Genomic DNA, 12,906 nt, shown 5'->3' on the forward strand with positions numbered 1-12,906 from the left:
AGTCGTTGCACGGGAAGCTCCCGACAGGTGCCCGGCGCCCAGGCTGGCCCCTGACCGCCAGCCAGCGGCCTGATCCCCGGAGCTCCCACCACACCCAAGGAGACCCGACAGCCCGAGGTGGCAGGGCCCCTGGTGCCCCCGGGAGCCCAGGTCAAGATACATGCCCACCGTCTGTGTCAGGGACAGGGACACGGAGGCACAGCCAGGCGGGCGACTTGGCCAAAGTTGCCACAGAAGAGGCTTTGCCCGTCACCACCGAGGCCCCCCAGAGAGGGTGGATGGAGACACTCGAGCCTCTTATGCTGAGGCTCAGCCCTGAGTCTGCAGACCCGGACACCCAGCACCTTCTCGGAAGGTCAGGGGGCTCCCGTGTGTGTGTGTAGCCGGCCCTCTCCTGGGGCCTCGGCACTCTCTTCTGTGCGAGGGGGCCGGATGGCACCCCCCCTGGACACAGCCACGAAGACCCAGGGGACCCGAAGCGTCCACCCACTGGACAGCTGTCCAAGGATGCAGGTGTGCACCTGGCGGAGTCTGAGGCCTGTCCCCTGAACTTGGGGCCGGGGGATCTTGCCCTCTTGCGAAGGGTCTTTGTGGCAGTGGGATGCGTGCTTGTCTGAGAGAGGAGGCGCCCCGTACGTGGCACTATCAGCCATCCGGGGGCCACGTGAGGGAGGTGCTGGTGGAGGGACAGCGGGCCGTGGACACAGGGTCTCCGTCTGCACTTAGCTGAGCACTCCACTGCCAGGTCCTCGGCTGGACGCGCATTGCCTGGACACGCGTCCTCTGGAAGGTGTCACCTGCACAGCTGTCCCTAGATAGATAGAAAGGAGCCTGCTCCTTCCGGGGGCTCAGCCCCAGCAGAGACCGTCCGGTACAGGCGTCCAGAGTGTCCTCGGGCCCCGAGGAGCAGAGCTCAGGCCTCCGTCCCCATCGCACCCCGTCCAGCGACTCAGGCCACCCCCTCCTGTGCACAGGCCACCCGGGCCCAGAGACCGGGGCCCAGCTCCCCACCTGCGAGCACTCCCAGCAAAACACGGAGCAGCTGCTGGGGAGAGCTGGCTCCAGGCAGGTGGGGACCACCTGCCTCCACCTCCCGCCCCTTCCTTAGACCCTCCCCCCTCCAGGAGAGTGGAGGCCAGGACAGGGTCTACCCCAGAGTCTGTCTACTCTGCCTTAGCCAGATGCGCTGTCACCTGCCCCCCCGGGGAGGTCACACAATCCCTGCAACACTGTCGCCCATGAGCTGGATGGCTCTGGGCCTCTCCGGGAGAGGGGAGGAGATGAGAGGGGAGGGGAGGGGCGGGAGGGGAGGGGAGGGGAGGCTGCCGCATGATGCATCCCTTCCAGCTCTATTTCCAGCTACCAGGACAACCTGCCCTGTGTCGCTGCTATGCCCTGCCCCGCGTGCAAGAGACCATCTCCTCTCGTCAGGTGGGGCCTGAGGGGCCCTGAGGTGGGGGGAACGGGGTCCACCGGCCCTGCATCGGCACCCTGGTGTCGTCGTGGGGACCCTGGCCCACCTCCCGCTCAGGCTCAGGGTGCAGGGCTGCTCCCAGGCCTATGGGCACCAGAGGCTCCCTCGGGCGGCTCCCTGTGGACCAGGCGCGGGCCTGTCTGGCGGGTCTGGGTGGAATTTCAAGCACCGCGACTCAGCCCCTGCCTGGCGCTCCTCGCCCAGCCTCCTGAGTCCGCAGAGGCCCCTGCTCACTGCGTGGCTCCAGGGGCCCTGCTGCACGATTAAAAGCCCCCCAGCCAGCACCGCGGGGCCACAGGGGAACGAGCCAGCGGTGCGCGCGGGGCAGGGCACAGCATCCACGGACCCCGGAGCCGGTTCAAACCCCAGCTCCACTTCCTCCCGGGTGGCTGGGGAGCATGACGTGATCTCTTTGGGCCTCGGTTTCCCCCTTTGGACAGCAGGCCGGGACTGGCATTAATGCCTCGCTCGAGCGCTGGCCTCTCCCGGCCCCGAGAATCTCGGGTCTTGTCTCCTAACCTCACCAGGTGAGCTCCAGCCCCCAGCCTCGAGGTGGGGCCCCTCCTAAACTCTTGTCATCCCCACTCAACACACAGCCACCGAGCAGCCACCCCCGTGCCCCTGGCCATCACTTGGGGGTGGCCCAGAGCCCAGGCGGGCCCTCAGAACAAGCTAAGGGGCCCCAGCATCCCAGCACCTGCGGCCAGCCCTGTTCAGTTGGTTCCCACAGCCAGTGCAGGCCAGTGGATGCCACCGCGTCCTCCGGCCGAGGCTCCCTGGTGCTTTGATGCTTGACCTCAGGTCCAAAGAGGCTGCTGAGAGCCACACTCCATGGTCCAGTCTCCCTCAGGCAGCTTCAGAAGCCTCCGGCTGGCCCCGACCCCTGGGTTCTCTTGGGGTCACAGTCAAGGACACTCCTGGGTTCCACCCCCAACTCCAAGCACTCAGAGCATCGTGCCCCTTCTGTGCTCTGTGAGCAGGAATCGCCAGTCGGGCCGGCTTTCCGGGCCGGCTCCCATCATGCGGTGGCACAGCATGACGGCCCCTGGGGGCAGCCGCCACCCCTCCCAGCAGGGACACTGGCAGTGGCGCGTGGGCGTTCCCAGCGGGGGGCTGTTCGGTGGGCGTTGCTGCAAACACTCGTGTGCATATCGTCAGCGCAAACGGGATGAGACGGCGCTCCCTTGGGCCGCCAGGGCAAGGACTCGGGCACAGCCTGGTGTGACGGGGCCACGGGCAGCTTTGAGCGGAGGCTTCGAGGGCCTCGAAGGGCCCAGTGCTGTGCAGAGAGTGTGTCCCCATGGGAAGGGGGGTGACTTGGGCCCCCGTGGGCGTAGCAGGAGAGGGAAGGTGGGGTCCGGGCAGATGTAGGAGGCTGACAGGCGGCTGTGGGATGCCAGCAGGAGAGGGGCCAGGAGCACCAGGAGCTCAGCCACCTGCTTGCGTGGTCCAACGGACCCCAGGGCTCCTTGGGCTGAACCCCAGAAGAGGCCACCTCCCCTGGCCTGGAGGTGAGATCCAGAGGAAGAGGGTGGGGTCCAGCCCCAGGTGCACCTGGGAAGAGTCCGTCTGGCGGGGCCTCGTCCATCCCGCGGGGCTGGCAGCAGCCTGGGTAAACACAGGCCAGAGTCCAGATGACCATCCACAATTACTCGGGGCGAACTCAGGGAGAAGGGGCGCTGGGGCCTCAGCACCCCTTAATACACGCACACACAGCATGGCACACGCACATACGGGCACATACCACACGCGCAGTACTCGTGCACAGTACACGGGTGCGCACAGTACTCGTGCACAGTACACGCACATACACGTACACACATACCACGCGTGCAGTGCGCACACCACACACACACACAGGGCGTGCACGGCGCCCCGCCTGGCCCAGGACGGAGTGCAGCCTGAACGCGTGGCAGCCCAGAGCAGAGGTCTGGGTCGGAGGCCCGCACTCGCTCCAGCAACTGGCAGCGCCCCCTCCCCTCAGAGAAGCACCTAGAAGAGAGACCTTCCCAGAAGGGCTCTGCATGTTGCAACCAGCTCACGGGTTAACAGAGCGTGTAATGGGTGCCGGGAGCCACTGCAGACCAGGCCTGGCCCAGCCCCCTGACCTGTGGCCCAGCCTCCCGGGCCTGGGACCAATCTGTGGCCGCAAGGGCAGCGGCAGGCGAGGGGAGGTGGGGCGCAGCATGGGGACCCACGGCCCTGTGAGCCCACTCCTCCCAGCTGCCCGCCCGCCAGAGACCTCTCCAGGCTGCCCGGGGCCCAGAAAGGCCTGGAAGGGAGGGAGGGCAAGGGCATCCAGGCCCCAGCCCCCGGGGCCCCTCAATTCTGACCTCAGGCAGTGGACCCTCAAGGTGTGCACGGCCCAACCAAGTACCTCTGAGGACCTGTGGGGAGGAGGGGGTGGGGCCAGCAGTCGGTGGGACTCCTGCCCCCTCCTCAGGACCCTGCGGCCTCTCAGTACGGGGCCCGTTTCCCTGGGCAGACGAGGCCGGTGTGTGTGTTTCTGCGGATCTGCGCCTGCATACACAGACCCTGCACCGGCCAGAGTGACCTCTCCCCACGTCTTCCTCTACAGGCTGGGGACAGAGGGGCGGTAGAGGCCAGGGGGCCATCCCTGTACCCTGAGCACAGAGGGGCCTGGGCCAGAGCCCTCGGGAGCCATGGAGAGTTTCATGGAGTCACTGAACAGGCTGAAGGACGTCCATGAGAACGAGGTCCGGGGTGAGTGCCACGGGGGGCGGGTGTCCACAGCCCTCACCTGGGCCGGGTCAGGATGCTCCTCCACGAACCTCCAAATCTAGCCAGACCTGGGGGCCCTGCCTTCCAGGCCCAGACGGGGAGCCTGACCCAGAGCCCAGAGGAGGCAGGCGCCCAGCCTCAGATCAGCATCCCTGAGTGTGGCCCTGGAAGGTGTTCTCCCAAAGGGTCAGCCGACAGCAGAGCAGAAATAAAAAGCCAGGCCTCCAACAGAAAGCCAGACGCTTGGGTTGAGATGAGCCCCTCACCCAGGGCGGGGCAGGGGTGCTGGCGGCCCACAGCCGTGTGGTTGCCCACCTCCAGGGATGGATGGAGGCCCATCCAGAGCATTCCAGGGTTTAGAGTTGAAATCCTGCTCCCCGACAGGACCCCCGAGGCCAAGATCTGCCCCAGCCCACAGGCCTGTCCACTCCACCCCCCATCACGGGGCTGGGGCCAGCGTACTCCCCTCACTCTCGGCCGGCCCACAGCCCTCACACACCACCCTGAGGGCCCGAGGGGCCCGGATCTCTTCCCCGGTGACCTGGAGAGGTGGGGACTGCGTGGGCCCAAGTCAGACTCCAGCCCAGTGGCAAGGGCTTCCCCAGAGAGCGGGTTTTATTTCCACACTGGCTGTGCCCCCAGAAAACACCCCTCAAGGACTCGGCCCGGTGGGATGGCCTTGGGGAATCAGTGAGGGGGTCCAGGCAGGCGGCGGGGGTCCACAGAGGGCCCTGCCTGACGGCCAGGGACAGGAGGTGACCCCCACCCCTTTCCTGGCTCCCCTAGGTCTGCAGAATAAACTCCTAGAGCTGAACTCCGAGAGATGCCGGTGAGTCAGGACAGACCCCGGCCCAGTGGGAACCCAGTGGGAAACACAATGACCACAGTCCAGGGCGCTAACGCTGCCCCCATCCAGTGATGCAGAAGGGGAAACTGAGCCTCGGGGCTGGGGGCGGGGCTGAGTCACCGGTCCGAAGCCGTGCCTCGAGTAGCCGCTGCAGCCAGGACTGGAACCTCCAAGCCCCGCCGAGCGAACAGGGGCCCTCCGGTGGGGGGGCAAGCCGTATCCGCTCGGGGCACCCAGGGCACCAACAGTGAGACCCCCAGGGCCCGCGGGGCAGCTTTTCGCATCGCCACTTCACAGACGGCCGCACTTCTGTGCCACCGCCAGCAGCGCGTGGACGCGGCCGGTCGCCAAGGCGGCCACGAACGCTCGCGTTTGGGCCGCTGGGCCGGCACCGCCCTCGTAAGGCCGGCTCTACCAGCGTTCCCAGCAGGTGCACCCCGCAGGACCCAGCCCGGGACTCACCCCGGCAGGAGGGGCCCCCCGGGCAGAGCAGAACCCGCGCCTCGGCTCGCCCCCCACAGGGACGCCCAGAGGGTGGAAGAGCTCTGCGCCAAGAACCATCAGCTCAGGGAGCAGCAGAAGGCGCTGAAGGAGAACGTGCGGGTGCTGGAGAACAGGTGAGTGGACAGGGGTGGGGCGGGAGGGCAAGCGGACCGCCGGAGGCCTCGCGCGCTGGGGGACTGAGCCGGGCGGTGCCGCCCGAGCCCTGAGTAAAAGGCACTTCCGTGGCTCCTTCTCACGCTCGGCAGAACAGGGAAGGCTTAGCCCACGTGCCGGGGCTTCCGCGGTCAGCGGAAGGCAGGGCCGCGTCCCCGGAGCAGGGCAACGAGGGTCCCAGCCCCCTCTGGGGGCCCCGGTCTCCGTCCTGAGAGTGGCCTCTTGCCCCCGCCCCACACCGCAGGCTGCGAGCTGGCCTGTGCGACCGCTGCATGGTCACCCAGGAGCTGGCCAGGAAGAAGCAGCAGGAGTTCGAGAACTCACTCCTCCAGAACCTGCAGCACGCCGTCCTCCTCAGTGAGCCCCGCCCCTGTCACCCTGCACCTTGCTCTGCCCCACCCCATCCCCGTCCTCCTCAGTGAGCCCTGGCCCGTTACCCTGCACCTCTCTGTCGCCCCCCCCAGGGGGTCCCGGGACCCCCAGGACCTGCTCGGCCTGACACGGGGGTCTCGGGGAAACAGACAGTGATACAAAAAAGGCCCAGCGGGCCCCGGCATGTCCCTCACTGGTCAGTCACCTGGGCTGGGGGTGCCCCCGACCTCGGGACGCAACCCCTCCTTCCTGTGATGAGGACAGTCCCACAGAGTCCGGAGCCCCCACCTGCCAATGAGGAGGACAAGCCGCCTGTCCCCCAGGGGGCGCCCCAGGGACAAGCTTCGTTGCGGGGGGCGGGGGGGGGGGTCCCCACCACTTTTGACGGCCTCCACAGCCTGGTGCTGTTTACTCAGTAGCGTCCAACCACACACTCACACAGCAAGCACTTACGGGGCACCTGTGGGCTGCCAGACCCCGGGCCGAGTGCTGGAGTCACAGCTGGCAGACAGGCCAAGGAGGGGGACTTCCCTGGTGTTGTGGGGACCCTGTCCCTGCCCTGCCTCTCCTCCCCCAGTTCTTCACTGATCAGCGCATTTTGCAGCCAACGAGTTGAACCGCCTGCAGGGGGAAAACGAGACGTTGAAGGAGGAGATAAAGCGGCTTCGGGGCCCACGGTGAGTGGGGGAGGTGAGCACCCACACTCCCCAAACCCCCTCCACGGGAGGCCCCCGCCACTGGTGCAGAGAGGAGGGCACAGGACCCCGGGGGGTCCCCACAGGCCATCCCCACGGCACAGACTTCTAACCTCTCATAGTCCAACAAGTGGGGGCCTGGGGGACACCCTAGAAACTGAGCTGGGTCCCCAACACCCGCGGCAGCCATCAAGGTCTTAGCCCTGTGGAGCCATGGACGGCGGAGTCTCAGGCAATGTCAAGAGCGAGTGCTTTCCTGGTCACCTGAGTGTCCCCGCAGGGGTGGCTTGTCCCCCAGGAGGGTGCGCCCTGGCCTTCCTGGTCCTGGCACCGCCCTTGCTCACCCTCCCTGTCTTTGTCTCCCCTCCGGAGTCAGGCTCAAGCCCCAATACAGGGAGGGTGCCTCAGACCCCCCCTCACCCCTACTACTCCCCTCCCCGGGCGCTCGGAAGGCCGCCATCGAGAAGACATCGGGAGGCCGTGAGGAGGCCGAGGACGACCATCCAGGTGGGAGTCCCCAGAGGGGAGGTGCCGTGAGGGACAAGAGGCCAGAAAGTTGGGCACCACTGAGGAGCCCTCTGGCTGGAGGACGGAGCTGGCCACCCCTCCGAGTGCCTCCTCACCGGCCCTGCCCACTGCTTCTCCTCCCACAGAAAAGTCCACGGGGTACAGGACACCTCCAGTAGCCAGAATCTCCCCAAGCGCCAGCCTGCCCGAGACGTGGGCCCCGGACACGGTGAGCACGAAGGCCCCCAAGCCTGCTCCCCTCTTCCAGGCAGCCCCAGGCTCTGTGCCGGGCACGGCGCCCAGCCCCACGTGGCAGGTGGGCCAGCCAGGGACTGCTGGGTGGAGGCGAGGCTCAGAGCGGGCGGCTAACTTGCCCAAAGTCACAGAGAACAAGGGCAGAGGCCGGCAGCCGCCCCCGCCCAGGCTGACGCGTCCACCCGGCGCAGAGCCCCCAGCGGATCTCCAACCAGCTGCACGGGACCATTGCCGTGGTGCGGCCTGGGTCCCAGGCATGCTCTGCTGACCGGGGCTCCACCAACGGGACACCCGCACTGCCGCTCACCGGGAGCAGCCCCCCCAGCCCACCCAATGAGCACAGCCTCCCCCTGGACAGGTGAGGCCCTGCCTGCCACCGCCACCCCAGCAGAGCGCCCGGTCTCCAAATCTGGTCCCACTCTTCAGGAGGCGGCCAGGACAAGGGGAGGGAGGTGTGGGGGTAGCAGATGGGGACTGAGCCCCGGGAACCCTCTCGGAAGTGGTCTAAGACCGACCATCCTCAGTGTCTGAGAGCATCGTGTGGTCGGGACACAGGGGCCGGGGCCGGAGCAGGCAGCTAAGGCCCGGAAGAGAGAAAGATCTCCGTGTGCAGCTCCTTCCTCAGCGCCCTGGGCCCCAGGTCACTTCTGGCCCCTCCACGACCGTGCGCGCGGGCCTGCCTTGCGAGCTGGGGCAGCCGGGCTGTGAAATGGGGGCTAACCCAGGGCTTCTCCTCTCCCTGCAGCTTTCTGCGGGCCGCCCGGCACCCGGTCATGACCTATGAGTCCCTGAAGCGCTCCCTCCGGGCTGACCGCCTCTGCCTCCTGAACCGCCACCTGGCCCTGCACCTTCAGAGCCCCCACGGCGGCCCCCAAGTCCCCGCCTCAGCCCCCAGCGGCCCCCGGCCCCAGGGCCTGAAGGCTGGAGACGCAGAGGCCTGGGAGGAGCCCATGGGCCCACTGGGCCTCCGGGGGGGCCCAGTGGACATGCGACACCCTCGGCTGGAGGGACAGCAGCTGCGGGCACAGGGGCGGATGGGCAGTGCCAGGCTGAGGGGTCCGCCTCCGCCGGGGGGCACCCCACCCTCCCCACCAGTCAGCTCTGACTCAGAAGGCCCCCAGGGCGAGGCAGCCCTGTCCGGAGGGGGACACACACAGCCCACCGGCCCAGGTAGCCCCAGGGGAAAGGAAGCCACAGCCACACAGGACTATGTCCCAGACAAGCCCCTGGACCTCTCGGAGCGCGGCCGGGGCCGGGATGCCCCCAAGCCTCCTGACCAGCCGGGGTCACTCAGCCCCCCAGCTGCCCACACTCCCAGCCCAGAGCCGCCCCACGGAGCAGAGCCGCCTGCCCAGCCTGTACCCTGGGGACTCAGCAATGGCACCAAGGGAGCCAGAGCTCCAGAGGCAGAAGGACCCCCAAGTCCTGCGGTAAGGGGCCCACCCCTGTTCTCCGCCTCCACGCGCCTCCAACCCAGGCCCGGCATCCAGCCAGGCCCAGGCCGTGCTCCCCCCTCTTTCCGTCAGGTCGGTCCCCAGTGACACAGCCTGGCTGCCTGATTCACGCTAGAGGCGATGCTACCCTCCAGCTGCGGTCAGCCAGAGCCTGCTAGGCTGTGCCCAAGGCTGGGCTGGGGGCAGGGCTCAGATGAATTCAGCTGCTTCCTCGCTTCGCCCCCAGGATCCCTCCCAAGCTCTTCCAGGGCCCCACCCCAACGTGCCCTCTCCAAGCGGGACGGGAGATGAAGCTAGGGGGAGACCAAAACCTCCCCCCCACCCACACCGGCCCGATGCTGATGGCCACCCAGGTAGGATGAGTGCCTGGGGTCAGGAGCACCTGGCGCGGTAGTGGGACGGGAGGGGCCGTGGTCAGTGGCCGCCGAGGAAGCCCGTCCGAGGGCCCAGCTCAGCCCCCTGGACCTGCTCTGCCAAACCCTGGGTCTAGGGCTTGGCACCCCAGCTGCAGTCCCAGAAAAGAGTTGGGGGCCCAGGGCAGGCACATCGCTGATCATAGGCAGTGAAGGGAAGACCATCCTAGCAATTAGGGCTTCAGGGCATGTACTGAGCTCCCCGTCACACAGCTACCAAGCCTGGGATAGCCCAGCAGGTGGGGCCGCAGCAGAGGGTCCCGGAGACACTGGGGAGGTTACTCGGCCCCTCGGTGCCTCAGTGTCGTCTGCAGTTGCCACTCTTAGTCTGGCCTGCTAGAAAGGCCTGTGCATCCGCTAGGCTCCAGGGCCCCCCACCCCGGCCTGACCCACACCCTGCGTCCTGCAGAGCTCAGCAAGGCCCAAGCGCAGTGGCTGGAGTCGGACGACCTGGACGAGTCAGACACCTCGGACGATGAGGTGAGCCGCACGCTCCGTGGGGCGGGGCCGCTGAGCCGCCTGGGCTGCCCCAGGCTCGGGGGAGGGCCCTCGTCCTGACCACACCCCCAGGCCCTCAGGTGCGCCCAGGCTGGGGGGAGGGCCCTCGTCCTGACCACACCCCCACAGCCCTCAGGTGCGCCCAGGCTCGGGGGAGGGCCCTCGTCCTGACCACACCCCCAGGCCCTCAGGTGCGCCCAGGCTGGGGGGAGGGCCCTCGTCCTGACCTCGTCCTGACCACACCCCCAGGCCCTCAGGTGTACCCAGGCTCGGGGGAGTGCCCTCGTCCTGACCACACCCCCAGGCCCTCAGGTGCACCCAGGCTCGGGGGAGTGCCCTCGTCCTGACCTCGTCCTGACCACACCCCCACAGCCCTCAGGTGCGCCCAGGCTCGGGGGAGGGCCCTCGTCCTGACCACACCCCCAGGCCCCTAGGTGAGCCCAGGCTCGGGGGAGGGCCCTCGTCCTGACCTCGTCCTGACCACACCCCCACAGCCCTCAGGTGCGCCCAGGCTGGGGGGAGGGCCCTCGTCCTGACCACACCCCCACAGCCCTCAGGTGCGCCCAGGCTCGGGGGAGGGCCCTCGTCCTGACCACACCCCCAGGCCCCTAGGTGAGCCCAGGCTCGGGGGAGGGCCCTCGTCCTGACCACCCCACCCCCACACCCCTAGGTGGGCCAGAGCTGCGAGGTGGGGGCCAAGCCCAGCACACCGCGGGAGGGGCCCAGGTGCTTCTGCACCAAGGAGCGAGGGCAGAGCCTGCAGCAGAAGAGGAAGCGAGCCGCGGGCCCCTGGTGCAGAGGTACCGCGGGGAACCGGCCGTCGGGACGGGGTGGGGGGCAGCCGAAGCACAGCGCCCCCACCCCACCTTTGTGGCCGCTCGGAACAGAAACCAGCCCTTGCACCTCCCCCTGGCACAGGCCCCTTTGAGCAGGGACCCAGGTCAGGACAGTGTGGATCCTGGCTCTTCTCGGCCTCACTGTCCCGCCTGAGCCAGTCCCGTCACCCCGAACCTCAGTTTCCTCCCAGAACCAGCAGTGGGGGGGGGGGGTGGCAGTAGCAGAGTGAGTGTGAGACTTCCGTGGGATAAGGCTGAGGACAGTTGTTATCACCGTCTTTGGCATCAGGGCGAAGGGGCTTCCTGGGCCACAGCAGCCCCCAAGCCCGGTGGCCCGGAAGTCCTGCTCCTCTCCTGGCCCCTCATGGCGGGGGTCTCCGAGACCCTCCTGTCCACCTTCAGAAAGGGGCATCACAAAGGGTGCAGGCCTCTGGGCCCGGAGTGTGTCTGTTCCCACTGAGGCGGTGGGGGCTGCTGGAATGTTTGCCGGGGGCAGTGCTGTGGGCCCCTCCCAGGAGAGCCGCCCGAGCCGGCCGGAGGGTATCAGAATGACCTTTCACTTCCTGGTCGGGCCACAAAGGCAGCTGGGCTGAAAACCTGTGAAAGCCTGAGCTAATAACACAGGCCGCCCTGGTGTTTGTGCAAGCAGACCGGCAGTAGGCAGGCTGGGCTGTGGCCGCCACAATGTGCCATTGTTGCCTGGAAAGCAACAGTGGCCTGTGTTTGCTCGGGCGAGCCATGGAGGAGGCCAGCACACCTGTCATATTTCAAGGCACTTCCTGCTCGGCATATTCGGAGACTGTCCTGGTGGCCACAGTCCACAGGGGTTCTTGGGTATCCACCGCGCCCTCTGCTCTGAGCCAAGTCCCATCCCCGGTCTCCTCCCTGGGCGAACCCAGGGGCTCCCAAGCCGACACCCACCCAAACCCTGCAACGCACACACTGCCCGTCAGCGAGAACGGCGGCGTCGCCCAGCTTGTGGCGGGCACCGCCTGGCTCCAGGGGCAGCGCCCTTGGGTCCTGTGCCCACGCGGAGGTTCAAGGTGGCAGATGGAATCAACTGCCTGTGGGCCTCACCACCCTGCCCAGTGACGGGGCATCACTGTTGCACAGGTGGGAAAACCAAGACCCCCAAGAGTTAATCTGCCCAAGGCCACAGGGCTGGTACGTGGGGCCAGGATTCCAACGTGGCCTATCCAACCCAGAGCCCTCGTTCCGTTAGGGCCCAGCATCTTGGCAGGACCTACCTGCGAGGGTCCCGAGGACAGACCAACTGCGCCCTAGGCCCATGGAGGCACCCCACCAGTGTCTCGGGGATTCTGAGAGCATTTCCCGAGAAGCGGGATTTATCTAGAAGGTCCTGGGCCTTCAGCAAGGCATCGAGGCACTGGGGCCAAATGGTCTTGAGTCACACGCCTGGGGGGAGAGCCCACCCTCCAATCGGACCAGCCCCGCGCCGGTGTCTGGTGCCTCCAGGAACGCATCAGCTCCCCTTGCCCAAACGCTGCCCACAGGGCCCTGGGCAAGAACCCAGCATCACTGTGAGGGGGACACAGACTGCTGCCTGCCACCTAACCTCGGTCTACTCTCCACAGCCTCCAAGAAGCCACCCCCAGGGAGAAGGAATCCGGGGGAGCCCCTGACAGCACATGAGGGGTCCGGGAGCCCAAGGGACCCTGAGGACGGCAGCCCCCCACCAAGCAATGGCAGCTGGGAGGAGACTTAGCTGCTCCCGGGGGCACCACACCCAACTGACAGCCCAGCACAGGGCAGGAGGGGACCGGGACCTGGACCATCCCCACAGGGGCTGGAAAGGCCAAGAGGGGGTCTTTGGCTGGCCACTTGGACCCCTCCATCTCCACCCATCTCAGATTGACCAGCTAGTCCTGGCGCTCGACCCTCACCCCATCTGCTCCTTTTGGGGGGCAGTAGGGTTCTCAGAGGCAGGGGAGGCAGGGGTGACTCAGACTCCAGCCCAGCGCAGTCCCCACCCCTGCTGCACGGAGGCAACCCTTCCTGGGCAGTGCCCCCACTTCTGACGGTCTCAGACTCCACTGGCATCCCTGACCCCCAGGGCCCTGCGCGCCTGGCCACCCCCTCCCTGACTGGGCGGAATGCGAGTGGTGGTCTCGGGCGCCCCCTCGTGGAAGCCTGCA

The 12,906-nt window shown here is 67.5% G+C and overlaps 1 protein-coding gene across 1 annotated transcript; it reads left to right on the top strand.

The window, feature by feature from the left end:
* Positions 1-4,137: 4,137 nt before the first annotated feature.
* RBBP8NL (RBBP8 N-terminal like) lies at positions 4,138-12,906 on the top strand. Its single transcript, XM_042930465.1, has 13 exons — positions 4,138-4,198; positions 5,003-5,045; positions 5,585-5,680; positions 5,965-6,077; positions 6,697-6,769; positions 7,164-7,294; positions 7,441-7,523; positions 7,741-7,907; positions 8,295-8,979; positions 9,230-9,356; positions 9,826-9,896; positions 10,585-10,714; positions 12,346-12,906. The coding sequence occupies exons 1-13, from the start codon at positions 4,138-4,140 to the stop codon at positions 12,474-12,476; spliced, it is 1,911 nt and encodes a 636-aa protein (XP_042786399.1). The 3' UTR covers positions 12,477-12,906.

The sequence above is a fragment of the Panthera leo genome, chromosome A3, assembly GCF_018350215.1.
Source record: "Panthera leo isolate Ple1 chromosome A3, P.leo_Ple1_pat1.1, whole genome shotgun sequence".
In the NCBI taxonomy this organism is placed as follows: domain Eukaryota; kingdom Metazoa; phylum Chordata; class Mammalia; order Carnivora; family Felidae; genus Panthera; species Panthera leo.